Raw genomic sequence first — 26,672 nt, 5'->3', positions numbered from 1 at the left:
TGGGGACAAAACCCCAGAGTGGGACAGGGAAGCCTTGGGGTCACAGAAAGGTCTGGGTTTTAAAAGAATAAGATTTATTGTGTTTTCATGCAGCAGGAGGCCCCGCTGGGCCCCCCCTCAGACGCCCCCTCCCCAGCCCGCGGCTACTTGTACGCGTTGGCCTTATGCTTTGGCAGAAAGACGAAGTTGGGCGGCACGGGTCCCAGCAGCATCTCACTGTGGAGAGGGCACAGGGCGGGGTCAGGCCCGCGGCCCAGGGGCCCCCCGGCCTCCCGCAGCCCAGCGCCTCGCTTTCCCGGCACCTGATCCGGATCCAGTCGGCCGCCTTCTGGCTGGCCATGAGCGTCTCCAGGTAGTCGCGGCCCAGGTAGTAGGGTGGCCGCTCGTTGATCCTCTGTGGGAGCCGCTCCAGGAGGCCCACGGGCACGTACCTACAGGTGGGGCGCAGGGGTGAGGCCAGGCCGCCCCCCCCACGGGACCCCCCCCAGCCCGCGCATGGCCCTGCACCCACCGGCACAGGAAGGACAGCCACTCGAGGAGGAAACGGCGCGTCTTCTCCACGCCCTGCGTGTCCGAGCCCCAGTGCTCCAGGCCGTATCGCGTGAAGTCCTGCAGGATGGTCAGGCGCTCGGACGACGAGATATCCCAGTGCCGCTGTTCCTTGATCTCCGTGAACAGCCACGGCTTCAGCAGGGCACCCCTGGGAGTGGGGTAGGGAGCGCTGGGCTGGAGGGCTCCGGGGCCCTGCCGCTCCGCCAGGCTCAGCCAACCTTCAAAGCCCAAGAGTTCCAACCCCTGAGAGCACAGAGGTCCGCTGCCCACCCCCCGCCCCCCAGCAGAGCCACGCCAGTGACACCGAGCAGGGAGGAGAACCGGCGCTGGCCGGTTCTTCGCAGCGCCCCAGGCACAGAGCGCCCTTACCGAGCGATCATCACCCCTGCGACGCCAGTCTGCATGGCGCGGTTGGCATCCTCGTACGACAAAATGTCCCCGTTTCCTGAGGGACAGAGGCGGGGTCTCAGGGAGCCAGGGGCAGGCGGGAGCTCTGGGGGAGCTTCTGGCAGCCCAGTAATGCCCACGGGGGCAGGGCAGGGTCCCAGGTGGGGGCGGGGGACCCACCGAACAGCGGCATGGGGCTGGCTGCCGTCACACACTGCGCGATGTACCCCCAGTCGGCCAGCTTGGTGTAGCGCTGCTCCCGGGAGCGGCCGTGGAGCTGAAGGAGAAGCCACGCGCGGGGAGGGAGAGCCGGTCCGGGGGGTGGAGGATCAGACACAGAGAGAGAGACCCAGAGACACCAAGAGGGACGGGCTGAGAGAGAGACAGAGAGATGAAGAGACAGACGGAGACAGAGACGGAGGGAGAGCCAGAGAGCAGGAGGAAGGAGCGGGGAGAGAGAGACCGTTAGGAAGGGCCGCCCACCGCGCGCTCCAGTGGGGGCCCCCACGCCCTCCGTGCCCCGAGACCCACCGTGACCAGGGCCGCGCCCCAGTCCCGCAGCTCAGGGAGCAAGCGGTGGGCCAGGTTCACGCGCTCCTGGACGCCGGTGCGGATCTTCACGGTCAGCGGCACGTCCAGCACCTGCGGGGGGCGGCAGCGGTCAGCGGGACCTGGGCCGGCAGGGGCAGGGGAGGGCGGTGGGGCAGAGGGCGTACCTGGTTCATGCCGCGGACGATCTGCTGGAACTTGGCCGTGCGGTTCATGAGGGCACAGCCCCCGCCCTGGGAGAAAGTGGGGACTGGAGCAAGGGACGGCGGAATGCGAGCCGGGCCTGCCACCCTTCTCTGCCGGCGCCAGCCAAATGGGGGAAACCAGGGCGCAGCAGCGCCCACGGGTCCCCCAGACACTCAGGCAAGAGCCTGGGATGGGGTCCCAGGCTACCATCCCCGCCCACACCATGGAGGTCCAGGGCTGCAGAGCTCCTACCTTCTTGTACACGAGGTCGATGGGGCACCCAACGTTGATGTCCACGAAGTCCACGTCCACGGTGCGGTTGAGCAGCTCGGCGCACTTGGTCATGGTGTCAGGGAAGGCGCCCTCAAGCTGCGGCCGGGGGCGGAGCAGGGAGTGAGGGGCCGGCCCAGGCTGGCCCTGCCCACCGTGGGGATCCGGTCAGGGGCCCTCCCTGTCTCACCGACCCGCAAAGGGGCATCGGGTCAGCCCCTGAGCCCACGGCTGAGGCAAGACGGGTCTGGGAGTGACTGAGTCAGGCCTGCGGTCAGGGAGCTCCAACCCCGAACCCGCCCCAGGGCGAGCAGCCAGCCGAGAGCCCTTCTGTCCCTCCCGCCTCCCTCCCCTTGGGGCGGCACCGACCTGCACGCCGAAGACATCCTCACAGGGGTGGCGTCTGAGCAGGGCCCACTCAGACGTCTGGCCCTGCAGCAGGTTGGTGCACACGGCCATCTCCCCGCACGTCACGTCAGCCCCGAAGCGTTTGCAGATCCGCCGGAAGGGCAGGTTCCCGCACTGGGGGCCATGAGGGCCACGGGCACATGTGAGGGGCAGCAGGCAAGAACCCCGGACGCCGATCGCAGCCCCAAAACCCACCAGATGGGCACACACAGGGCCCTGCCGGGCTGACCTACCGTGGTGAGGGGGGCCAGGTACAGCTTGCCGCTGAGGTCCAGCTGCAGCAAAACAAAACCCAGGGGGGCTCGCCAGGCCTCTGGAGCTCCCTGCTCCCCACCCCGCCCGCAGTCGTCCTCTGGGCCTCCGCACGAGCCAACGGATCCCTGTGCGAAGACCACTCCGTCTTCACCTCTGCTGCCGTCTCTGCCCAACCGTCAAAACCGCAGGCCCGATGCCCCTTCCTCCAGGAACACTTCCCCTCCCTCCCCCTTTCCCTCCCGCCCAGCCCCAACTCTCTGGGGCTGGGGGGGTGCGTCTGGCTCTTTCTGCCCCCACGCTCCCAGCACCCTCTGCCCCCACGCTCCCAGCACCCTCAGCCCCCACGCTCCCAGCACCCTCTGCCCCCACGCTCCCAGCACCCTCAGTAGGAAGCCCCGAACACGTACCTTCCTCTTCTCACAAGGCCGCAGCCGGACTATATCCTCATCTGTCAGGGGTCCACAGGTCCGCCCCGAGCCACTGACTGGGGCATCAGCAGCTGGCTCCAGGAGGGCCTGCTGGGTGTCACCGCTGTCCTGTCCAGGGGCACCTTCGGCCCCCGAGACGTTGGGGACCGCGGCCTCCGGGGAGGGGCCTGGCAGGTGGCCCTTGCTCAGCTGGCGGAGGGCCTGCTCCGCGCGCTCAAAGCGGACCTTGCGCTTCCGCAGCTGCTGCTGCAGGGCCTTGTCCAGGCCATTGCGGACCGGCGGGGCCTGGACCCGCTCTTCTCCGCACGAGGTTCTGGCCTTTGGGTCCCAGATGGGCCCCAGCAAAGCGGCAGGTCACGCCATAGGGACACCTGCCGAAGGTCTCAAAAAGCACACAGCGGGGGCCCAGGTCTGAAGGCTTGGTCTCCAGGTAGCGGCCCACGTCATGCAGGAAGCGGCAGCGGTCGCCAAAGAAACACTTTGCTGCTGATTCCTGCGTGGGAACCAAGAGGCCACGAGGAAGGATCGGGGCACGCCGGGCCAGCCAGGCAGCCTGGGTGAGAGGCCCTCCCCTGCTGGTGGGTGTCCCAGGGCAAGTCAGGAACCCATCAAGCCTGAGTTTACTCAGGGACGAGATGGGGACAGCAACACTTAACGTCCCAGCTTCTGGAGGATTGAATGGGGAGCCGAGAGGCTCAGACAGAAGGTCGCGAGGACTTTCAAGCAACAACTACACTCACCTGGACCAGGGAGGGGCAGAGCCTATTCTTGTCATAGTGGGTGGGCTTCATGTGGGGCCGGCCCTTGTTCTGGCCCCGGACTCTCTTCTGAACCTTCGGCTTGTCCCCGCGTTCGGCCGCCTCCCCCGCCTCCCCATCCTCCAGTCGGATGCGCTTGGCCTCAGGTTCGGCCGGGTCGTTGCCACCGGGGTCTCCTGCCTCGACTCCCCGGCTGGGCTTCTCCTGCCCGTTGGCTTCCAGGAATTCGTGGAACTGCTCCTTGGTGGTGAGATACCTGCCAGCAGAGAGGCAGCGGGAAGAGCGCTTGTGGAAGGAACCCCTTCTCCAGCTCAGACGCAAGGGACACTGGGGAAAGGGACCGAGAACACCTGTCTCTGCTTAGGTGCGTCTGCTGACGGGGAGTACACCACCTAGAAGCGGCCAGCTGCCAGTCGGGGCGCGTCTCAAGGCCACAGACAGAGCCTAAATTTTGTCCCGGGGGTCTCACTGCCCAGAGAACCCAGCCACACTCAAACAGCAAGAATATCCCCGACCACATTCGGCTTGAGAAAACTACATGTCCCCGCATGCCTTGCAACAGGGCCACATTCCCCAGCATGCCCCACGGCCCTCGCTTCAGACCCAAGTCCCTGCCCGTAGCTGAGACTAGCGGCAGGTGCACGAGCGCCACTCCCGCCACACGCCCGGACTACAGTCCCCAGCATGCACTGGGGGCCCCAGCCTCCAACCCTGCGCGCCCCTACAAGCACCGTGGTGTCCTTCGCACACGTGACAGCCCCCAACGTGCGCTGTCAGCTCCGACCCTGCGGGTGCAGAACCAGCCCAGGCTGAAGAGCCTGCGAGCTTCCCACCTGGGCCGCTGCCCCGCCACCCGGCGTGCACCGCCTGTAGATGCCGGGAAGGCCTCGTGAGGGCCTACCCCGGCCCCGGCGACTCACTGAGATTTAATGGGTGCCACCCCCGGTTCCGGTGCGCCGGCTCCCGAACCGCTGCCGCCGCCACCACTGTCTGCTGGGGTCTCCGCCGCTCCCTCCGCCATCAGCCCCCCTCACGCCGGCTTTGGAGAGCCGCGGGAAGGCCTTCCGGGTCGCGAGAGCGTCTTCCCGTCGGGCTGGGAAAACGCGCATGCCCGGGGCGCTCCGAGTGACGCCATTGTTCGCGAGCCTACGTAAGGGGGCGGAGCCTGGGTGGGGTGGAGCCTCGGTGCCGTTAAGGTTGGTACAGCGAAACGGTCCGTGCCTCTTCTGACCCGCTGCCACCCACAAGAGTATTCGAAGAACCTTAAAACGGGGGCTTAAAAAAAAAAAAAAAAAGCTTAAACTTCACTTTTTGCGGGGCATTATCGACAGTTGAAAGCCTGCGTGCCGGAGGCGGTCCTAGACGCCGGGCAAGCCCCCGCGACGACAGCAGGCGGCACCCTGCCCTTGAGAGCTCGCGGGGGAGCGGACTGGCTCCCAGCGCTGGCCTCGGCTGCCCTCTGTAGGACAGTCCGGGGATAAACGGAGGACCTGCGGCGTCCAGTCTCGGGAGACGTCGTGCCCGGCTGTGCGTGCCCACCTCCAGGGGCCCGAGCTCCCTCCTTCCTCCTAGACTGCCGGTCCCATTGCCCTCTGAGGTTCCACCTGGAGTCTCCCCCACCGTCCCACGGCACCCAGGCCCCTCCGGGGAGGCAGCTGGATAGAAAGGGAAACTGAGGCCCGCAGAGGGCTGTCTGAACATAGCCTCCCCTCTCTGGGCCTCTAAGGGCTCCCTGGGTCTGCCTTGCGATGGCCTGTATTTTCTGTGTGAGGCAATCAAGGAGGGCCTCCTGTAAGCGGGGGAAAGGGGTATGACTGGATTGGCCACTGACAACATTAATACCAATGATGCAATATGAATTGCTTATTATTATAATGGTGTAGTATTAATTGTTTACCAGTAGCTAAACAATTGTTGAGCACCAATTTTGTCTAAGCCCTTTCCATTAACTCACTTATTCTACTCTGACTTTGTGCAGAGGGAGCAGGCATTCATCCCCAATCCACCTGAATCCATGGATCTCAGAGGTCCCTGGCCCAGGGACTGCCGACCCGCCCTGAGCCAGAGACCAGGGCATCAGCCTCCCCACCTTGCCCCTCTCCCCACAGCCTGTGGGTTCCTGTGTCCTGACCACCTGCCCTTCAGAGTCTCTCTCTAGTCCATCCCTTCTCCCATCACACCCCCTAGCAACTTCTGGGCCTCAATCTTCCATCCTCCCCCCAAAGCCCAGAGTCCCAGGCACAAATCTGACCATGGTGTTTCCCCTGCTCCCAATGCTTCCATGTCTCCCTACTGCCCCAGCCCTGTACCACGGCCCCCAAGTTCCTACAGTTCCTAGCCCCTGCTGCCTTCCGTTTCATTCCTCATCACCCCCCACACCCTAAACTCAAATACCAAGTTCATTCCAGACATTCCATGAGGCAGTTGTACCTCTCCGCCTTTGCATGTGCTGTTCCCTCTTGCAAGAAGTCTGTTCCCTGCTCCCAATCTCCACTCACCCTCTAGTTCTCTCCTTTTCCTCCTCCTCCTCCTCCTCCTCCTCTTCCTCCCCCACCATCCTTCTCCAGAAACCTCTCTAACTGCCCCGTACTGGGGATACGGTCCTCTTTAGCCTTGGCAGCCATCCAGACATCCCCTGGGAATCCTGGCCCTCACCATGCTGGTGCTACCTGGCCACATGCCATCTTCCCCACTGTACTGAGTTCAGAGAGGGGGGGAATTGGTCCACCTCAGTCACTCTGTGTCCCCAGAACCCAGGACCAGGCCCAGCCCACAGGAGGTGCCCAAGGAATGCTGAGTGCATCTTACCACGGCTGGGAAACTGAGGCCCAGAGGGGCCAGGACCTGCTCTAGGGAGCCCTGCCTTCACTGAGGCTGTGGCAGGGGGATGAGAACGTCCCAGGTGTCATCCTGGAGAACGTGGGGACACTTAGGAAGATGCCCCCCCCCACCCTGAACCAGGCCTGAGTCGTCCTCTGAATGCCCTATCTTGACTGATTCGGAGAAACAGAAAGGAGGCAGGTGTCCCAGGGAACCCTGTGCCAGTGGGGACACTGAGGCACTCAGATGGGGGGAGGCAGGGCCTGGGGAAGGCGCTGCCTGTACTCACTCTCTCTCTCTCTCTCTCTCTCTCTCCCTCTGCCTCTGCTTCTTTTGGTCTCTGCCTTCCTCTCTCCCTCTGAGTCTCTCTTCTCTGTCTCCCTGCTCCCTCCCTGTGTCTCTGTCTCCCCTGCCCTCACTGGCCCTCTCAGCCAGGCAGCCAGGCCGGATGGGGAGGCAGCAGCAGGACAGGTGCGGCCCGGGCTCAGTGCCCGTTTCTGCCGGGGCCACCCCGGATTTGTGGCTGCGCCTCCTTTATCTGGGGCTGCAGCTGCCCCTTATCTCCTGGCTTCAGGACACGAGACAGGGATTAGGGCAGCCCAGGCCAAGGACGTGAGACAGCAGGGTTGGGCGGAGGGTGGTAAGAGCCAGGGTGCTGGGGGGGGGGGGCGTGCCACAGGGCACCCGTGAGCCTTGGCAGCTGGGGCTGCTGCGTGTGTGAGTGTGTGTGTGTTGTAAGTGTCTATGGTTTTTGCACGTGTGATGGTGTATACGCATCTATTGTGCTATGTGACTGGGGAGTGTGTCTGATTCGGGGGGGGGGCTGTGAATATAATTGTGTTTCTGAGTGCACGTGTTTATGTGTGTCTGTGTTTGGTGTGTGTGTGTGTGTGTGTGTGTGGCAGTGTGCACACATCTGTGGCTTTTGTGTGTGGGGGTGTGGCTGGCTGTGCCTGTGTGAGCCCCTGCCCTGCCCCACATGTGCCCACAAACCCCCCCCCCCCCCGCCCAGGCCCTGCCCGGCCGCTTGCCCTGCTGCCCTGACTCCCTTGGGCTGGCCTGATGGCTTTCCCACCTTGCAGGGAGAGGGCCCCCAGGGAGAGGGCCCCCGACCTGTGGCCTGTGGCTGCAAATGGCCCTATGGGGATGGCCGCCGGCCCTGCTTTTCCCATCCTCCCTCGCCTGGAACTGGCCAGCTCCTTCCCGCCGCCCACAGGCCTCAAGGGCCCTATGCTGGCCGAGGCCACCAGCTCCTCTTGGCCCCCCCGGGCCCTCTCTCTGACCTGGGCTGGGTCTCCCATCGGGGCTGAGGCTTCTCTCTGCTCAGCATCCTCCAGCTTGGGGCCAGGTTGTTAAATTGAGAACTGAAGCCCACTTTAGGGGAGACTCTTGGCTGGCAGTTGGCATTCCTGAGCTGTCCCAGTGACCCCTGGCAAGCCCTTTCCCTTCTCCACAGGAGAGCGACACTGCTAGTCCCTGAGGGTCTGCACTGGGCACAGAACGGCTGTGGGAGCAATTTCCCCGAGGAGCCAAGAGGCCCAGCCATCTCCGCGACCAGCTCACTGTGGAGTGGAGCAATGTTGAATATGGAGATGCTGGGGGTGGGTGCAGGAGAGGCAGAAGACACAGAGGGCTCCCGGCCACCTCCCCTGCTGCGGTGCTGGTTCCTGGGGGTCCTGAGGTACAGCCCGGGGCCTGCAGAGCCTGGACCAGCTCCTGGTGCTAAGATGGAAACTTCTCCACCGGCCAAGTCCATGTCTTGGCCGCCGGCCGCTGGCCTCCCAGAGCTCTGCCTGGGCCTCCACTAGTGAACAGAGCACTCCCCTTGGGAGCCATGACTGTGCAGCAAGGGCAGGGGGGCCAGCCTGGGGGGTCAGGGCTGAAGGAGGAGCTATGGCCATGGCTGAATGTTCTGGAATCATCCAGCCCCGGTTTGAGCCTCTTCCCCTACTCCGTGACCTTGGGCCATCCTCTTGACCTCTCTGATCCCCAGGTTTCACAGCTGCCAAGTGAGCACAGAGCACTGCAGGGGCGGGGGCGTTGCCTGGAGCTACCTGGCAGGGGAGCGGGGGGACATCCGAGGAGGCAGCGAGGGAGCGGAACTAATTTCCAGGCAAACACCATGGAGGGCTGACAGGTGACAGGGCCTGGGCTCTGGGTGCACCTGCGCTGTCCCACCCCTACCTTGGCCTTGACCCCAGGGCCAGCAGGCTCAAATCGGCCACAGTGGCCATGTGGCCCACAGACGCCCCCTACTCCACACTGGGCCTCAGTTTCTCTGTGCCTATTTGCACGCTGGGGAGACACAGCCCCGCACAACCCTCGGGCTGCTCTAGAAGCAGGGGAGGCTCAAGGCTCTGTTCCACCCACCCCCGCCCCACAGCAGCCACAGTCTGGGAGAAGGAGGGTTTAAAAATAAAGCATTGTAAATACCCGTGTTTCCTGCAAATAGAACCAGCCCCCGAATCCCCGTGGCCTCCCAGACAGCCGGGCCCAGACAGCTCCTTTGAGGGGGGCGGGAGGCCAGAGGGTGGGCGTGTCTGCGTGCGCCCCAGTCCCCAGCTGCTGTGTGAGTCAACCGGTGCGACAGGGTGTCTGTCACCGCCTGTCCAGGGGGTGACAAAGTCTGTGGGTTGGTGACAGCGTCCAGAGGTGACGCAGCAGCATGTGGTGGTGTCGGGACGCCATGGACATGTGTCTCCTGTGACCACGTGGGGCTGTCCCCGAGCACAACAGGGTTCCCCGGGGGCCTGAGTGTGATGGGGTCTCTGGCCGCGGTGGAGGGTGGTGGTGTCCCACCTCCAGCCTCCCGTGTCGCCTGGCCGCAGCCTCACCCTGGTGCCCTCCCCACCCCAGAGGAAGCCCTGAGGGTTTTTGAGTCGTTGTTGCCCGGGCAACCATTTTACGAGCATCCACATGGTGGGCACATGTGTGTGTCCTGCACCCCACGCGTCTGCACGCCCCCACCCCCACAGCCCCAGCCACGGTGGGGAGGGGGCTACCGGCAGTGTGGGGTGAGTGGGAGGTGGCCAGGGGCCGCTGGTGACAGCTTAATGGTGGCTGGGTGCATGGGGATGGGCTCCTGGCCGGGCCGCCTGTGTGCAGAGGGCTGTACCCCCCAGACTGGCCTCACACGTGTGTGCGTGCTTGTGTGCACGCGTGATCGTGTCTCCGAGGCCCCTGCGCTTGGGTGGCTGTGGGGTGTGTACTGCACCCTTGGGGGCGTGTGCGCCACGAGTGACTGTGTGGAACGTTTGCGTGGGGGCTGTGTGTGTGCACACGGCAGGGGCGGGAGCTGTCTCCGCGTGGCCGTGTGTCCCAGCAGTGGGTGTGGAGCGGGCCGCACGGTGTGTGTATTAACGGCGCAGATTAGCGCCAGGAGGCATGGGAGTGCAGGGCAAGCCACCGAGAGTGCGTGAGCGGACATGAGCAACCAAGGGGCTGCTTGGAGGGCCGGTGGGCTCCTGTGTGAATGTGTTCTGTGTGTGTGTGTGTGTGTGTGTGTGTGTGCATCCATGCCTGTCCTTGGCAAGGACGTGGGTCGTTGTGACCGCTCTGTGTGTGTTAGAGATGCTGTGGGACATCCGTGTGCCCCCGTGTGTGTGAGAATAAGAATGGCGCTGGCTGGAGCCTGCCTGGGCCAAAGATTTGGGCATCTGTGTGTGAAAGGCCGCAGGGACCGTACCCTTCTCTTCTGGCCAGGATGTCACTGGGACCATGTGGTGACACCAATGACGGCAGACACTGGTGGCGTGGGCCTCGCTCACCACAAGCCAGGGATGGTCACTCCTATTTACTTACTCAGTCTCTACCACAACCCTATTAGAATCTACGCATAATACCCGTTTACAGATGGGGAAACTGAGGCACATTCAAGAAGGATGGGCCCAAGGCTGCATAGAGCAGACACCTGTCCTTCCCATCCTGGACCAGGACCAGGCAGCTCTGACGCCGCCACTTCTCTGACACCTGCTCATCCTTCTGCCCCCAGCCTACCCACAAGCTCACGTCCTGGCGGACTCCTTCCTGGGGGCTGTGCGCAGACCCCGACGTCCCCCCAGCCGCATGAGCCCGAGTACAGGAAGTGAGACTGCCTGAGTGTCTCCTGTCACCGCCTACACTGCGTTGTAGTGCAAGTTGTACAGGCCCCTTGGGTGTGTGTGTGTGTGTGTGTGTGTGTACGCGCGTTGAGGGCGTGGAGACGGGACGCTGGTCCTAGGAAGGTCTAATAGCCAGACGTATCCCAGGGCGTCTGGGACCAGAGGAAGGCAGGCGGCCTGTGCGGGAGCGAGGAGGCCCCAGGAAATCAGGCGGCAGTAGAGAGAAACCAGAGCACGGGGCCCCAGGAACGCAGGCGGCGCGCGGGAAAAAGCCGGTCGCGGAGGCCGAGGGCGGGGTTGTAGGGAGGGTGTTTTTCGGTAACTAGGCCGCGGCGGGGCGGGGCCACGGCGGTTCCAGCCCCGCCCACTCCACCCACCCCGCAGTTGGCTGGGGCCGCCAGGGGGCGCTTTAGGAACGCGGAGCCGTCGGGGAGGGGGCCCGGTGGGTTTGGGCGCGCTGGCGGGAGGGGCAACGCGGGGTCTTGGTACCCAGAGAGCGCGGTGGAGAGCCGGGGATGGGATCCCCCGCAGGGCTCTGAGGCCAGACTGGGGAGAACTGGCCCTTGGTGATGGGCTCTGTGGGCAGCGGGTATCATCAGTCTCAGGGTATCACTTACGGTCTTAGGAAAAAACTTCGAGTCTCAGTTCTCTAGAATGGCTTTGTCACCGGGGGCTTCTTTAGCTTTCTAAAAAGAGGACCTGGGGCAGGACTAGGAAGACCCCACAATCTTCAGCGGGGTAAGAGGAGACTGTAGCCGTTGTAACCGCCGTCTGGGGTAGTGCTGGAGCTCTTAATTCCCCCGAGGAGAATCTGGGGAGGGGCTTCTCGGGGCCCCAGACTTTTGGAAGATGCGCTGACCGGGTCTCTGGAATAGGAGTGGGAAACAGCTAGTTAGCGGGGCGCTGCTCGGGGCTCCCTTGAGGGGCTTCCTTGGTGAGGGTACTTCTTGGGACTCTGCTTTCCGAAAGGGGACCAGGCAGGACCCAGGAGTCTGGCAGTAAAATCAGATCCTCACCAGACCGTGGGGCGCTCAAGGCCGCGGATACTGGCGTCGGGGGCGCTGTGCGTCTTATCCCAGAAGGGGGCCCTTGGGGAGGCGGCGTCATGGGGAGCTGGCTTTCCTAAAGGGGCACCGCCGTGGTCTCCGGGGGCCCGGGGAGATTACCTTCTAGAGGGGGCGCTGTGGCCCCTGCACCCCAGCCACCTGCGCTCCTCCGGCCCCCGCCTTGGGCGGGGGCGGCTCCCGTCCCGGGAAACCCGAGCCACCGCCCCTGGCCCCGCCCCCAGCCCCGCCCCCCGCCCGGAGACGGCCAAGCCGTCCGCGGCGGGAGCGGCGGAGGCGGCGGGAGAGCGCGCCGTGGAGCCGCTCCGAAAGCCCGGGCCCCTCGCGCAGCAGCCCCGGAGCCCAGCGCCGCGCGCTCAGGCCGCCCGCGCCGTCCGTGCGCCCCCGCGCTCTGCGCCCTCCGAGCCGCGGGCCGTCCAGGGCGCCCCCAGCCCCAGCCCCAGCCCGGCCGGGTTGGCCGCAGCCCGCGGCTGATCGAGCCCGGGGGGGGCCATGGGCCGGCCCGCGCCGCGTCCCCCCCGCGGCCGCCCCCTCCGGCCCGGGCCCCCCCGAGCGCCGCGGGCCCAGGCGGCCCGGATGGCGGTCGCGGCGGCAGGGGCAGGGGCTGGGGTCGGCGCGGGCGGCAGGCGCGGCCACCACTGACGGGTAGTCGGGCACCCCGAGCAGGTAAGCAAGGGCAGGCTGGGGACCCGTAGGGGATCGGCGCTGGGGGAGGACCAGCTCCGTGGACGGGGATCTGGGGGCTACCAGGGGCTCGGGATAGACCGGTAGCTTCCCTCCCCTAGCCAAGAACCGGCATGTGTATGAAGGTGTGGTCTAGGGGGCGACAGGTCCGCGCATGGCAGGGGGGGGCAGAGGTGGGCAGGGCGATCTTCGGCGCCTCTCCAAGCCAGGATCTGGCCAGGGTCCTTGTCCGACGGGGCGGGCGCGCCTCTGCCTCCTTGGACCCCCCCAAGTGTGCGTCTGAACAGGGTGGAAGCGGGGGCAGCCTGAATCCCCTCCCCAGCCTCCAGGAGGGCGAGACCCAGACACACGCGCTGCCTTGTGGTGTACAAGGGGCTGTGGGGGACATTCGGATCCGCAGACCCCAGCCGGGGGAGCTGCCGTCGCGGCCCAGCTGCGCGCAGAAGTAAACATCTGTCAGTGGCGCGTTCCAGCCGCCGCCGCCTCCGGGGACACGGTGTCCTCCGGTAAGGGCCCGGCTCTCTCGGCTCTGGGAGCCGCCTGTTCAGCCACAAGAGGGCGCGAAACCCTTTTTGGGGGGAGGGTAGTCCCTTAAGGGCGAAGAGTGTATTTGAAGGAGAGGGGGCTGTGCCTCCTGCTTTTTAAAAAAGGCATCTCTTGCTCAGGATAGTCTCGGAATTCTCCCAGAAGGTGCAGCGTGTGGGTTAGGAGTCATTAGGCAGCGGTGGATACAGACGGGGGCAGATTTGGGGTGGGACTGGAGAGAGAAACGGCCACTCCCAGGACTTGGTGGCACCACTACTCCTTCCCCCAAGAAGTAACTGTATATATCATGGTGTCACTGGCTGGGCTCTGGGCTTGTGGTTATCTGCAAGTCTGGGACCCCAACCCAGATCTGGGGAGCATGGCCATGGTCCTGGGAGGGAGGTGTTTGCTGGAGGCCAGACTCCTGACTTTCTTCACTCCTGCCTTCCTGCCCTGCCCTCTCTCTGCTCAATCCTTCTCTGTGTGTTCCATGTCACTCTTTGTCTGTCTTCAAGTGCCCCAGGCTGAGGAAACCCCAGTGGGGCGTGACTGGTCTAGGCGGATGTCAGTGGAGGGAAGACTTCTAGCTTTGCCAGTCCCCCCTACCCATCCCCCCCTCCGCCACCAGCCCCCTTGCCTTGGGGCCCTTTGGACACCCCTCCACATTCCCTTCATCCAAGGACTCCTGAAGTTCAGGGTTCCAAAGCCACCCCTGGGCCTTGTAGACTACTCCTAGTGGCGAGCTACAAAGAGCTAGTTCTAGCCGTGCAGGAAAGAGCAGCAGCCCCCCAGCGGCAGGGCACCTGGCTGAAATTCCACCATCGGGACTATCCCTCAGATTTCAGACCTCAGTCTTCTGGGAAACAAGCAGAGGATACAGCTTTCAAGAATCTGGGCAGGAGAAGGAACGAGTTTGCAGCCTGGCACAAGGACACAATCGAGAGATTGTTCCCATGAATGTTTGCTGGATGGTGATGGTGTGGCTGACTGTTGGTATCCAGGCTCAAGGGCCTTGTCCTTCAGGGAAGACAGACCCAGGGTGGAGCCCAGAGTGGAGCCCAGAGTGAGGAGCAAAGGGTCTACCTCACGGTAAGATGATCAAGGGAGACTTTCTGGAGGAGGGGCATTGGGGCTGGGGCTGTGAAGGATGAATAGGAGTTTTCTAAGTGGGAAAAGAAAGGGCATTCCAGGTAGCAGGAACTGCACATTCAGAGATCTGGAGGCAGGTAAAAACACAACTGGTTTTGGAGAATCCAGTGTCTGGATGAATATGGGAGGGAGAGACCGTTCCGAGAGGTTGGCCCAGGAAAAACCGGGCTGGGGGCATTCAGGGCCAGATTTCTAGAAGTTAGGGCTGGAAACACAGAGCAGAGAGGAATGGGTCTTTAATGCATCTGGTATCACTGGGCCCAGAGTTCTTTGCTGAGACTGTAAATTCCAATGCAGCTACATCTTTCCTGGTCCCCAAGGTAGGACAGAGGAGTCTGGACCTCTGGGGCGAGGCCCACATGGGGAGATAGAGGAGGGGCGGGCAGATGGGGTTTTCCCTCTGCTTAGTGAGCACCAGGTAAGCATTGGGCAGGCCCGGCAGGAGGCTGGTTCTCCCCAGTTTGCAGCTGAGAAAACTGAGACTGTGTGAGCCGGAGGGATCTTTCCTTCTTGTCCCATATATTTTCTAAGCATCAAGCTATTGTGTGCCAAGCTCTGTGCTAGGACAAAGTACAGGATAAGATGGGCCTGGTGCCTGACACACCTGGGGGTGGGTGAGGGAGTGGAAGAGAGGTTTCCAAGCCAGCCAGCCAGATCTTTGCATGTGCAGTTCCTGCTACCCGGAATGACTTCTCATTTCCTACTTAGAAACTCCTACTCATCCTTCACGGCCCCATCCTCTCAATCCCCTTTCCCAGGAAATCTCCTCCGACCCTACTACCCTCATGTAGACACTTTGTTCCCCACACGGGGCCCCACCCTGGGTCCAAGTCTGTCTTCCTTGGAGGACAAAGCCCAGGAGCCCTGACCCCAACGGCCACACCATTCACTGACCAACAAATATTTGTGGGAAGTTATTTTCAGGCGAGGTTACTTTCAGGGGAGGTAACAGCTACAAAGGAAGCCTGAGGGGAGAATGGGGCGCTTCAGCAAAGGTGTTCAGGAGAGGAAAGAGCTTCTCCAAATCCAAGGGGAACCAGGCTTCAGGTCGGTCCTGGAAGAAATCAGACAAGGGGCTCGCGTTTGCAGTAGGTAGTCTCACTTCCCAGCTTTGGGGACCGACACCCGAGAGAGCGTGCCTAAAAAGCTCAATGTGTTGAGGACCAAGTGCAGAATTTGTACTTGGGGAGGTAGAAGAGATGACTTGGGTTCCCAGGTTCCCAGGAAACCAATGGTAGGGTTTGAGTCAGGCCCAGGTTCTGTGCCTCTGTTCCCCCTCTGTCCGATGGCCAGCTTTGCGCGGTGTCCTGCTGGCTACTCCCAGAGGACCCAAGTCTCTTGTGCCACCCGCCGGCCCCACACCAGCTGCTTACCCATGCCAGGCTTAATTAGGCTGATCCTGTTATCCACCCCCCCCAGGGAGCCCCCTCCTGCTCGCCCCAGATGCCTGCGAGGCCCGCCCCAGGCCAGCCTGGCTAGGCAGACCAGCCTGCTACGTACGGTCAAGGTGAGAACTTTACAGGCCAGCCCATGAGGGCTGGGCCAGAAAAGCTGGTGGCCCTGCCCATCCCCCACACTCCCCAGCCCAGTCTCCCTGAGAACATGCCCCGCGTGGCAGCAGGTTCAGGATGAGAATTCCAGGCACTGGTGGTGGTTGGGGGGGGTGGATTGGAGAGCTGACCATGCAGGTCCCATGGCCCTCTGTCTCCCCGCACTGACCCCCAAAATCCATTTGCTCCTGCAACTCCTCCACCTAGAACACTCTCTCCAAATCTTCACTTGGTCTCAGCTGCAAGACGGCCTCCTCTAAGAAGCCCCCCTGGCTGCTCACCCCCAAAGTCTCCCCCAGTCACTATGACTTCCCTGTGTTCTGTTTTGTTACCCTACTGCCAACATCTAAGCTACCTTATTCATTTCTTCTTCCTTCTCCACCTCCCTGACTGGACGGGAGGCTTGGCCGGGGTGGGGCGCAGGTTAGCCTCGGTTCCCTGCCTGGCCCAGCGCACAGTAGGCGCTCAGTAAGTGTTGATCCGGTGTGTTGGGGGCAGAACTCAGCCTGGCACACGGGGCTTGCTGCCATGTGGACACTTGATTTACTTGCTGGCTCTGCTCTGCTACGGGTCGTCGAGAAAACCTCTTATTTCCATGGGTATCAGCCCCCCTTTCTCCCAGATAGCAGGACCTATGGTGCCCACCCGCTGCTTGCCACCCCCTCCCCATGGCCCTGGCCACCAGGACCCAGGGGCTGTGGAGGCATTTGAGAGAACACGTTTGGAGTGAGACCCAGGTTCAACCTCAGTTTGGCACTTTTTTTCTTTTCTTTTCCTTGCCTTTTCTTTTCTTTATTTTTTTTTTAAGATTTTATTTGTCTATATTTAGAGAGAGAGAGAGAGAGAGCGCGCGTTCATGGGGACGAGTGGGGAAGGAGGGACAGGAGGAGAGGCAGAGACTCTCGCAGAGTCCCCACTGAGTGCAGAGCCTGAGCCGAAATCAGGAGTCAGATGCTCAACTAGCTGTGTGCGGGGAAACGACATCTTTTCCAGGGACTGTGGGGACCATTAAACCTGTGGAAAGCACTTAGCACAGTACTTGACACTAAGTAAACATAATAGCCTGCGTGGTGGGGGCGTTAATGTTATTATTGTTGCTATTAGAGAGGCCATGCGGTACCATGATTAAGAATGTGGAGGGGGTATTGGGGCTGGGACTCTGAGGGATGAGTAGGAGTTCACCTGACTATCTGTTCCAGTCCCAGCTTGGCCACTTACACTCTATTCTGTTTGATCTTGAGCAAATAATGTCACTTCTTGGACCTGTTTTCCCACCCCCAGAATGGAGATAAAATAGTCCATACTTTGCTGTGAATTATTCTGTGTAAAGTGCTTAGAACAGCACCAGGACGGTGTGCGCTGGTGCTAGTGTGAGCTATTAGTTTTAGTTTTATTTATTTTTTGCTGCTATTATTGTCACAGGGCGATCAGCACAGTCCCACCCCCCCACCCCAGACGTCACTCTGTCTGTGCCTCTCTCGGCTTCCCTCTGGTGAAGACACACCTGGAGCCCCTTCATGGAAGCTCAGGAGCTCAGATTGATTCTCAAATCCATCAAATCAAAAAATCAATCTCAAATCAATCAATCCAAAAAAAAAAAAAAAAAGGCAGGGAGCCAGTGATGGTTCTAGCAAGTGGGCAACAGAGAGCTTCTGGGTGGGGAAAAGGCGAGAGGCTGGGCCCCCACCTCCAGCTAGGCACGGAAGGTTGGCTGGGGGTGTTTCTAACTGCTTCCCCCCACCCCCATGAGGCCCCTGCAGACGCGGCATCGGAACCAGCTGCGCTAGCCAGATGTTCCTGGTTTACCCCCAGATGTGTGTCGCCGGCTCGAGGCTGCCCTGGCCTCCCCATCTCCACCATGGGGCGGGGCTGGGCCCTGGGGCCTCCCAGGGAGGGGGCACATTTTTGTGAGCTGTGGAATTTGGTTCTTCTTTTGCAGGGACCATTGAGTCTTGCCTCGACGGAGGCCAAGTCCTGCCCCTCCTGCGACCTCAGTTTCCCCACCACGGGAACTTGCAGGGGCCTTTTAGGGGGAAGGAGAGGAGCAGGGAGCCCCCTTGCTGTCAGCTCCGGGGGCGGAGGCCGGGGCCGGCCCGCTGCTGCCACCGGCCAGGCCCGCAGGTCTGCCCTGAATGCAGGAGCTGGCCCTCCCGATGAGAGCAGAGGTGTCCCAGGCAGCTCGCTGTGCGGAGGGGGAAACTGAGGCTCCAGAGAGAGGGAGGGGCTTGCCCTGAGTCATCCAGCAAGGAAGAGGCAGAGCAGGGATCCTAAGGCAGCCATCTGGAGCCAGGTGCCGTGGGGCTCAGACACAAGCCCTTCCTCACGCGCACACCCGCTCACCCGCAGGGGCACACGCAGCGCTTCGGGGCCTGGCTCACTCTGCCCGCGGGCGGTGACAGCGGCCCCACCAGCCGCCGGTCCAGCTCCTCCGTGTCCTCCCTCGAGTTCCCACGGGGCTGGGCAGCACCCTTCAGGGAGATCCCCTCTAGGAAGGCCCAGGAGGTGTCCAGGAGTGCGGTGGCGAAGGAGGAGGTGTATGCGGAAGGAGACCCCACAGGGGCTCAAGTACGGAAGCCAAGGAGCCGCAGCACACCCTTTTTTGTTGTTTTTTTTTTTTTTTAAGATTTTATTTATTTATCTGACACAGAGAGAAAGAGAGAGCGAGTGCAGAAGCGGGAGGAGTGGCAGGCAGAGGCAGAGGGAGAAGCAGGCTTCCTGCTGAGCACGGAGCCCGATGTGGGCTCAGTCCCAGGACCCTGGGATCATGCCCTGAGCTGAAGGCAGACCCCCGACCGACTGAGCCCCCCAGGCGCTCAAGCTCATACCTTTGTGAACAGAATTCTTGACGCCTGCCCGTGCCTTAAAAGGACCCAGGCCAGGCTAGCCCTCAAAAGTCCCCCAGTCCAGAAAAGACAGATGTGGGTCCAAACACTATGCCAGTGGGGCTAGGTAAGAGGGAGGGACCCACAGCTGGGGATCCAAGATGGGAAGCCAGGAAGGCTTCCTGGAGGAGGTTCCATAGGAGCTAGGGCTCTGAAGGATGAGTAGGAGTTTACCAGATGGGGGGAGGCCCGGATTCAAGACCTCCCTCAGCCTAGAGAGACGAGTGGACGGAAAGAAGTGCCTTCGCCCATCCTTCTTCTCCCTGGGAATGAGCAAGAAACCAGTGCCTCCCTGAGGCCAGGAGCTCTGCAGGAAGGAGGCTGTTGACCTCGAGAACAGGAATGCCTGGCCTGTGTCTCCTGGGAGGCTCCGTGGAAAGGTGGAGCCTTAGGGCGTTGCCTGGGCACCAGGATAATGAGCAGAGTTTCTTGGCACTACCAAGGAAAGGTTCCAGAAACACCCCCACACACACACCCTCACCCTGACTGTCTGTTCCTTGGAAGATAGGAAGGGCTCGCCTGGCTGTGTGACTCTGGGTTACTCATCACCCCTCTCTGGGCCGCGTCCCAGCCCTGGGCGCTCTGTGGCCTCCAGCTGGAAGTAAGGTCTTCCCGGATCCGACTTTCTGGAGTTCAGACTGTCAGGGACCCCAAGAAATGGGTGGATTCCTTCCCTGGGCAGTGAGGATTCTCCAGGGTCCGGACATTTTCTGAGAGTTGAGAGGACACCAGGGCCAGGCCCTGTCTGAGCAGCGAGGGAGGCCCTGGACCAGTGTGTCCCCATGTCCCCATGCGTATGAGCTTGTGGGCACGAAGTGAGAATGGCAGAGGCAAGCAGGTGGCGGGCCCAGTTCGGTCCTAGGCCAAGCGTGCAAACAATGTGGGACACCCCACGCCTGTAGGTGTGTGTCCCTGAGTGTGCACAGGTTGAGTGCTCAGGGGAGGGCTCGGGGGGCGACATGCCTGCATGGCCAGACCTGCTGTTCTCTGGGCCAATGTGCCAGAGACCATGTGTGTTGTTCTTGAGAGTGTGAAAACGCTTGTGTAGGGGCTCCCATGTGTGCAAGAGGCTAAGAACACCCGAGGGGCCGGGAGGGTGAGAGCTCCGGAGGACAAGAGCAGCCGGTCTGTGCTGTGTCCGAGTGCCCAAGTGTGCGCACATGCTAGTGTGTGAACAGAGCTGTGTTCAAGCTGTGTCCGAGTGCCCAAGTGTGCGCACATGCTCGTGTGTGAGCAGGGCTGTATTCAAACACGATAACCTACGAGTGTGGTGGAAACTGCCCAAGTGTGACCATGTGTGAGCGTGAATTACACTAGCAGGTAAACAAGGCTGCCGTAACGCGTGAGTGTGAGCATTAACATGCCTCAGTGTGAACGCCCAAGCTTCTGAGTGCAGGACACTAGGATGTGAGTGAGGTAGTGATATGGCGTGTGAGAATGGTTGAATGCGCGACTGTGTTCCAATAAGTGAGTGTGATCGTGTTGGAAGATATGAGTATGCATGCCCTCGTTCGTGACTGTGTCTGTGTCTGTCAGTGTAACCTTCCTTGAGGGGGTGAGTGTGAAAACTTCCGGGAGTGGAATAATGTCGGGAGTGTGTGTGACAATGCCCTTGGACGTGAGTGTGCTCCCGTTCGGATGGACGTGTGAGACACCAGCCATGTGAGTGTGAGGGCACGGCCATCTGTTTCCAACATGAGTGAAAATGCCCGTGTGCACGTGAAAACACCTGCGTGTGTGAGCCCCACCCTGCTGGAAGGAGTTGGTGAGCACGAGCGCAGGGAGTGTAAGTGGGCCGGTGTCGGAGTGTGCAAGCGACGGCGTGTCCCAGGGTCTGCGTGCAGGAGCGTCTGGGAGTGCACGGGAGTGAGAGCACCCAGGTGCGTGACCGAGGACAAGAAGGCCGAGTGTGAGTGATTGTGAGCCCCCATGTGTGCCGTGAGCCCACCTACCGGGGACCAGGAGCCTCAGGACCTAGACACACGGATGGTGCACAGCGGGCCCCCTCCCCGAGCCCTCGGCCACACGCGCAGCACCTCCGTGTGTCAGGGCCGCGCCAGACACAAACCAGTTGGGTGACCCCCTTCCTGAAAGGCCCATTGTTAACAGACGCTTATCAGCCGCACCCACCGGGCCCCTCCACCCTTGGCCCTCTGCTTTCCTGCCCCCCAGCAGAGCTCCGGGGGGTCCGCGGCTCCAAGGACACCGGGGGTTCTGGGGGCCAGGCCGTCTCCCAGCCCATCCAGCCTCTCAGGAACCCCCCCAGGAAGGCCTCCGCAGAAACAGGACCAGAGCCTGGCACCGGGCGGGGCTGTCGTGCCAGCCTAACAGGGAAACGGAGGCACACCACGGCAGGACGTGCGTGAGAGCACGCGGGGTGCTGGGCGTGCAGAGAGGGCTTTATGGCCCCAAAGCATAAAGCAGATGCTCCTTCAGGCCAGGGGGCGGGTTGGGGCACCTGACAACTTCCAGGCTGCCCTCTGCTTGCTGCACCAGCCTGACAATGAGATGTGCCCCCCGTGGCCACCAAGGCCCTGCCAGACCAGCCGCGGGCCCCTCCCCGGCCTCCCCTCCTCCCCCCTCCACCCCCCTCACTCTGTTCCAGCCACAGGGGCCACCACTGTTCCTCCCCCACACCTCCTATGGGGCAGCCTAGTTCTCAGGGGGACTCCACAGGCATCGGGCATCCACGACCAAGCCCAGCCCCGCAAAGCCCCCACGTGTGTGTCCCACCCAAGAAGGCAGATTCCAATCCCAGATGCTTTTCTAGCTGTGCCCTTGCCTAAGCCCTACCTGCTGTGTGCCGCCTTTCCCCAGCTGTAAGTGGAGCTCACCATGCCTCCTAGGTGGGCTCAGCACCGGCTCTGGTACACAGCAGGTGCTTAATACATGTGCCCTGCTACTGTCTAGCGGCTGTAGGTCCCACGCCAGCGATTCCGTGGGGCGGAGGTGCCGGGTTGGGAGGAGGCATGGAGAGGCGGTTCCAGACCCCCTGAGCCCAGCCTGCCCTTGCGGGGTCCAGGCCAGACTGAAATGCAAATCGCACGCAAATGCGGGCTCCGCGCAGGGGCCAGCAGCCTGAGCCGCCCGAGGTGCGCGCGTGGGGGCGCCCGGCACCCCACAGCCCAGCCCAGGCGCTGACCGGCCTCCAGCGCGGCTTTCAGCGCTCCGTGTAAATGTTTACACCGGGCGGGCTGCCACTAGGCTGCCAGGCCTGGGAATGTAAACCCGGGTTGGGGGCCGCCCAGCGGCGGGGAGAAGCTCTGGCCCGGGTGGGCCGGAATGCGCAGGCCTCCGGAAACACCTACTGTGTGCACTCAGGGCGCCGGGGCTGGACGGGCCCAGCACTGAGTCATCCGTGAAACACGGCGGGAAGGCTGGAGCCACTGGGGGTGCACACCTGCTCCGACCCGGGGCAGGGGGTGGGGGGGGGCGGGCGCGGGTGAGAGCAGCCAGAGAGGGCTTCCTGGGGGAGTCGCTGTCCAAGCTGAGACTCAGAGGGGGTTGGGAGTGGCGAGGAGGAGAAGAGACTGTGCTGGGTGGGAGGAGGGGCTTGTGCAAAGGCCTGCGGGTGGGTGGGTCGAGTGCAGCTTAGGTCCATGGACACCTGTTCCTGGGCAGTAGTTTCATCTGTCTGGAGGGGAAACTCAGGCTCGGAGAGGGGAGGGAGGTACTCTGGAGGACCCCAATGTCAGGAACACATTAGAGCACATTCTGTTCTCCACACCCCCCAGTCCCACAGTGCCCCCTGCTGGGAGCACCCTCACCTCCTTCCAGTCTCCCCTCCAGGCTCCCTGGGCTCCAGCCTCCTGGCTGCACTGGCCAACTTTGGTTCAGCCTCAGGACCTTTGTACTGGCTCTTCCCGCCTGCATGAGATGCCATTCTCTTGTGCCTGGCGGACTCCTACCTTGGTTGTTCAAGCCTCAGCTTTCGTCAATGCTCAGGAAAGCACTGTGGCAGCCCCGGATGGGGGCGGTTGCCCTGCTACTCCTGGCACAGTGCCCACCGCTTTCCTGGGCAGCATTTTTCACAAGCTGGTTCAGTGGTTCCTTGATGAGTCGTGTCTATGTTATTACTGATCATTAAGCAGAAGTGGTTGGAAATCAGGGGCCCCACCGTGTCCCCGGCGCCTGGCCCAGCTCTCTGTTTCCGTTTGTTGCCTGACTGACAGACAGACAGACGGAGGCCGTGGGGCTGACCATCACGTGCCCGCAGGCCGAGGATGCAGCGCTGGAAGGCGGCAGCCTTGGCCTCGGTGCTCTGCAGCTCGGTGCTCTCCATCTGGATGTGTCGGGACGGCCTGCTCCTCAGCCACCGCCTGGGACCCGCACTGACGCCACTACGCCGCCCACCTCGCACCCTGGACGCCCGGATCGCCCGCCTGGCCCAGTGTAAGGGGGTCCCCGACTTAAGTCAGCTGCCCTGATAGGGAGGCGGCCATAGTGGTGGAACTCTATTTAGGGGCTAAAGAGGCTTAATTTAGATGGGGTGGGGAGGGTGCAAATTGCCCCAGGGTCCTGGCAGGGGTGGTGGTGGAGGGGTTCCTGGGAGCTGGGGGTCTCTGGGCTCAGCTGTCACAAGGAATTAGGTTCTGGTCTTGAGGGGCCAGGGGTCCGGATGGAGATTAGACCGGGGCATCCAACCTCTGTGATGGGGGAGCTCCCATGCGCTGCACGGGATGCAGGTACCGGAAGGCCGGACCCGAGACCCCAAGGAACTGCCCAGTGGACAAGGACCAAGGGGAGGGGGAAACCCCGAGAGACGTAGAAATGGGCGGAGAAACAGAAACAGAGATGCTCAGACACAGAGAGACACAGGTTGGGAGAAATGGGCAGGGGAAATGCCTTGGGGTGGCGATACAGAACCGCCCCCTTCGAGGGGCGTGGCCTTGGCGCCCGTGATCCCCGCTCCTCCCTGGGGCCCGCCCCCTGCCCCGCCCACCTGACGGAGTTGGGGTGGAAGGGCCTGGGTCCCGACCTCCTGTGAGTGCGCGCGTGTCCACGCGGGCGCCACGCCGGCGGCTGAGGTGTGGGCGCGGAAGCGGCGCGTGCATGGCGCCCGCGGGGTTGCACCGCGTGCGGTTCGTGGGCAAGTCCGCGCCCGCCCTGCCGGCCCACACAATCCTCCTTTCTTGTCCTTACAATGGACAAGGGCGGCCTGAGGCACGGGCTCCACTTCCGCCCTCCGCTTATTCCCGCGGGCAGCAAAGCCCTTCCCAAGACCCTGAGTTCAAGAGACGCGGGTGGGGTCCCCAAACCTAGCGCTTAGAGCCTGAGCCTGCGACACCGACGGTGGGATCTCGGGGACCCACTGGGAAGGCTCTCGGCCCCTAGGCGGGGGTTGCTCACCCGGCAGCCTGTTCCTGGGCGCAGTCCTACTAAGGAAAGAGAGTGGCTGCTGACCCCCCGGTCCGAGTCCCCCTGAGCCCAATGCGCGGGTGTTGGAATTGCAGGCGGGGGGCGGTGGGAGCTCGGGGTGGGGCTCGGGTGGGGGGGAGCTGTTGCTCGTCTCATCTGGGTGTGTTCAGACCCTGTGCAGGTGGCCAGGCCTGCTGGAGGGAGGCAGGGACACATAGGCTAAGAGAGCTCTCACTGTTTATCTGAGATGCAAATTTAACCGGGCATCTGTACTGTATCTGGCAACCGCCTCCTTCCCGCCCCCCACCGCGCCACAATAACTGTGTGGATGTATACCTGAGAGACAGGCACACTACAGGGTGGAAATGTAGGCACCCTAAGTTAGGTAGGCTCCAACCAAACCCCAGAGCAGATGCCACCGGCCACCCCAGTCCTCGCCCAGGGCTTCAAGAACTGGAAACATGCTCAGTTGACCCCCACTTTCCAGAGCCACAGCCTCAGCCAGATCGGAATACTCCGAGCTCCTTGAGCAGACAGGGAAAGTGAGGCACAGAGCAGGGCCATCACCTGCCTGAAGTTTTACAGGGCTGGAACTGGCAGAGCAAGACTCTCAATTAGGGTCTGTCTGCTTCCTGAGATGTCCTTCGGAAACAGACACACCCTCTCCCTAGGGTCTCCCTGAGCCAGGGTGCTGCCAGGCAGGGGATAAACTCAGGGTCTCCTCTCCCAACCACAAGCATGCCTGTTACCTGCTCAGAGGCTGGGAGCCCCCCCTGCCTTTCCACTATCAGTGCCACCTGCCATTGGCATGCCTGCCAGGCTCTCCAGAGGACTGGGGCAGCCCAGCCGCCTGGGAAATAAATTTAGGCTCCGGGGCCCTGGGAATCTGTGACTCGGGGCACCTCCCGGCACCGTGGGAGCGCAGAGAATTGGACCTGGGCCAAACTTGGCCACACGAGGGAGGCCGGAAAAAGCCCGTGCTCGTGTCTCTCTCACTCTGTCACCTGCAAGTGCTGTGGCCTTGGGCCAGTCTCTGCCCTATTGGGTGGCCAGTTGTCTCACCTGTAACACGGGGGAAGCCCGGCTATCCCCTTGCTGCCTCCCCACGCGGTCCCCACACCAGGCCTCGGTGTCTGCTGCTGTTGTCGTCTGCACGTCTGAACAGCCCACCCAGCCCGATGTGGTGCTGTTCACGGAGACACTGAGTGCCAGCACGCGACGGAGCGGAGGGGGGTGGGTGCGGGTGTTGGGTGGGGCCCCCACAGAGTGAGCTAGGGACTCATTAACAGCCCAGCGGAAGGGCCGGTGCCCAACACAGGGGCTGGGTCCAGAGAAGGCCGTTGGGAGCCATGGGGCCCTGCCTGGGCTTCTGCTCAGGCATCCCGCAGGGCCCCCAGACAGGGACCGTTTAGGGGCCATGTTGAGAAGTGGCCGTGAGCTGAGACTTGGCCTTGGGAGGGTGCGCGAAGGCCCCCGGGGCCCAGAAAGGGGCTGTTTAAGGAGGGGAAGGGCGATGGTCGGAGCTCTCCCCCAGCTCCCCACCGACCCACCCCGCTCTGTGTCTCTCCCCGCAGATCGAGCGCTGCTGCAGGGCGCCCCGGACGCGGTGGAGCTGCGCCAGCTGACGCCCTGGGCCGGCAGATCCCCGCGTCCGCACCGTCGGGCGGGGGCCCGGCGGAGACGCGCGCGCGCGCGATCGGGGGCGCGGCCGTGCGGGCTGCGCGAGCTCGAAGTGCGCGTGAGCGAGCTGGGCTTGGGCTACGCGTCGGACGAGACGGTGCTGTTCCGCTACTGCGCAGGCGCCTGCGAGGCGGCCGCGCGCGTGTACGACCTGGGGCTGCGGCGGCTCCGCCAGCGGAGGCGCGTCCGGCGGGAGCGGGTGCGCGCGCAGCCCTGCTGTCGCCCGACGGCCTACGAGGACGAGGTGTCCTTCCTGGACGCGCACAGCCGCTACCACACGGTCCACGAGCTGTCGGCGCGCGAGTGTGCCTGCGTCTGAGCCTACCTCACCGGGCCGGCGGGACGGCGGCCTCCCCCTCTACGCCCGCGCGGCGGCGCCCCCACCCGCCCCGCCTGGCCAGGCCCGCGGCGACGGACTGCGCGTGCGCAGCAGGTGCCTTCCAGGCCTCCGGACTGTCCAGTTACTGCACCGAGATAAAGTGTGGAAATTGGAGCTTGGGTGTGATTCCGCGTTCCGGGCGAGCCCACCTGTCGGAGGGACACCAGCCTACGTGGGGTGGGGCGGGGCACCAGATCCACTGGGCAAAGGGGGACGGGCCGGGTACCACCGTGCCCTTGGCCTACAGAGGGTTCTTTCCCTGCGGTGACACCTGGGAAGGGGTGTGCGTGGGAACAACGTCTACGGGAGCCGTCCATCCCACTTGCCTTTAGGTCCCTGTGTCTCTTCTGACGTGTCCCGCTTCTACCGCCCCCAAAGGTGGGCTTCTGAACGGGAGGAGGGAGCCAAATGGCAGACGAGGAGCCTGAGGTCTAGGTGGACCCAAGCCTCCCTCCCCCCGAGGGCCTCCTCAGGCCCCGTCTACCCGCACGGAGCCACTATCTCCTTTCACCAGCTAAAAATATATGTGCGCTGCCCATCTCCCTGTGGGGATAGGTCTGGGGCGGGCGCCAGCCCCGTCCAGCCCAAAAGCGGCGCCTGCTAGGGCAGAGCCCCGTCCCCAAGGACCTAGGTCTTGGGCCTATTAAAGCCCTGGCCCGAACTCCTGAGGGGATTTACGATGTGTCCT

General features: G+C 62.9%; 2 protein-coding genes across 3 annotated transcripts; one reads left to right on the top strand and one right to left on the bottom strand.

The window, feature by feature from the left end:
* Positions 1 to 57: 57 nt before the first annotated feature.
* DUS3L (dihydrouridine synthase 3 like) lies at positions 58 to 4,915 on the bottom strand. The gene is given in 14 exon segments (XM_004771537.3): positions 58 to 216; positions 303 to 431; positions 512 to 700; positions 922 to 997; positions 1,120 to 1,216; positions 1,471 to 1,581; positions 1,656 to 1,721; positions 1,927 to 2,043; positions 2,314 to 2,466; positions 2,586 to 2,627; positions 3,015 to 3,327; positions 3,329 to 3,528; positions 3,776 to 4,049; positions 4,714 to 4,915. Coding segments are annotated over 14 exon segments (1,941 nt in total). The 5' UTR covers positions 4,815 to 4,915; the 3' UTR covers positions 58 to 143.
* Positions 4,916 to 12,051: 7,136 nt separating this feature from the next.
* NRTN (neurturin) lies at positions 12,052 to 26,089 on the top strand. Of its 2 annotated transcripts, none has more exons than XM_045085873.1 (3): positions 12,052 to 12,443; positions 22,784 to 22,959; positions 25,500 to 26,089. In XM_045085873.1, exons 2-3 carry the CDS (start codon positions 22,791 to 22,793, stop codon positions 25,922 to 25,924), a joined length of 594 nt encoding a protein of 197 aa, XP_044941808.1. In that variant the 5' UTR covers positions 12,052 to 12,443; positions 22,784 to 22,790; the 3' UTR covers positions 25,925 to 26,089. The 2 variants fall into 2 exon arrangements, with proteins under 2 accessions (XP_044941808.1, XP_044941805.1); XM_045085870.1 differs by having other exon boundaries at positions 22,740 to 22,959; positions 25,500 to 26,088.
* The last annotated feature ends 583 nt before the right edge of the window (positions 26,090 to 26,672 follow it).

This window comes from Mustela putorius, unplaced genomic scaffold (genome assembly GCF_011764305.1).
Source record: "Mustela putorius furo isolate JIRA1106 unplaced genomic scaffold, ASM1176430v1.1 tig00000095_pilon_pilon_pilon, whole genome shotgun sequence".
NCBI classification, from domain to species: Eukaryota; Metazoa; Chordata; class Mammalia; order Carnivora; family Mustelidae; genus Mustela; species Mustela putorius.
Note: the sequence above shows the minus strand (reverse complement) of the source record. Positions and strands in the feature narration are given on the sequence as shown.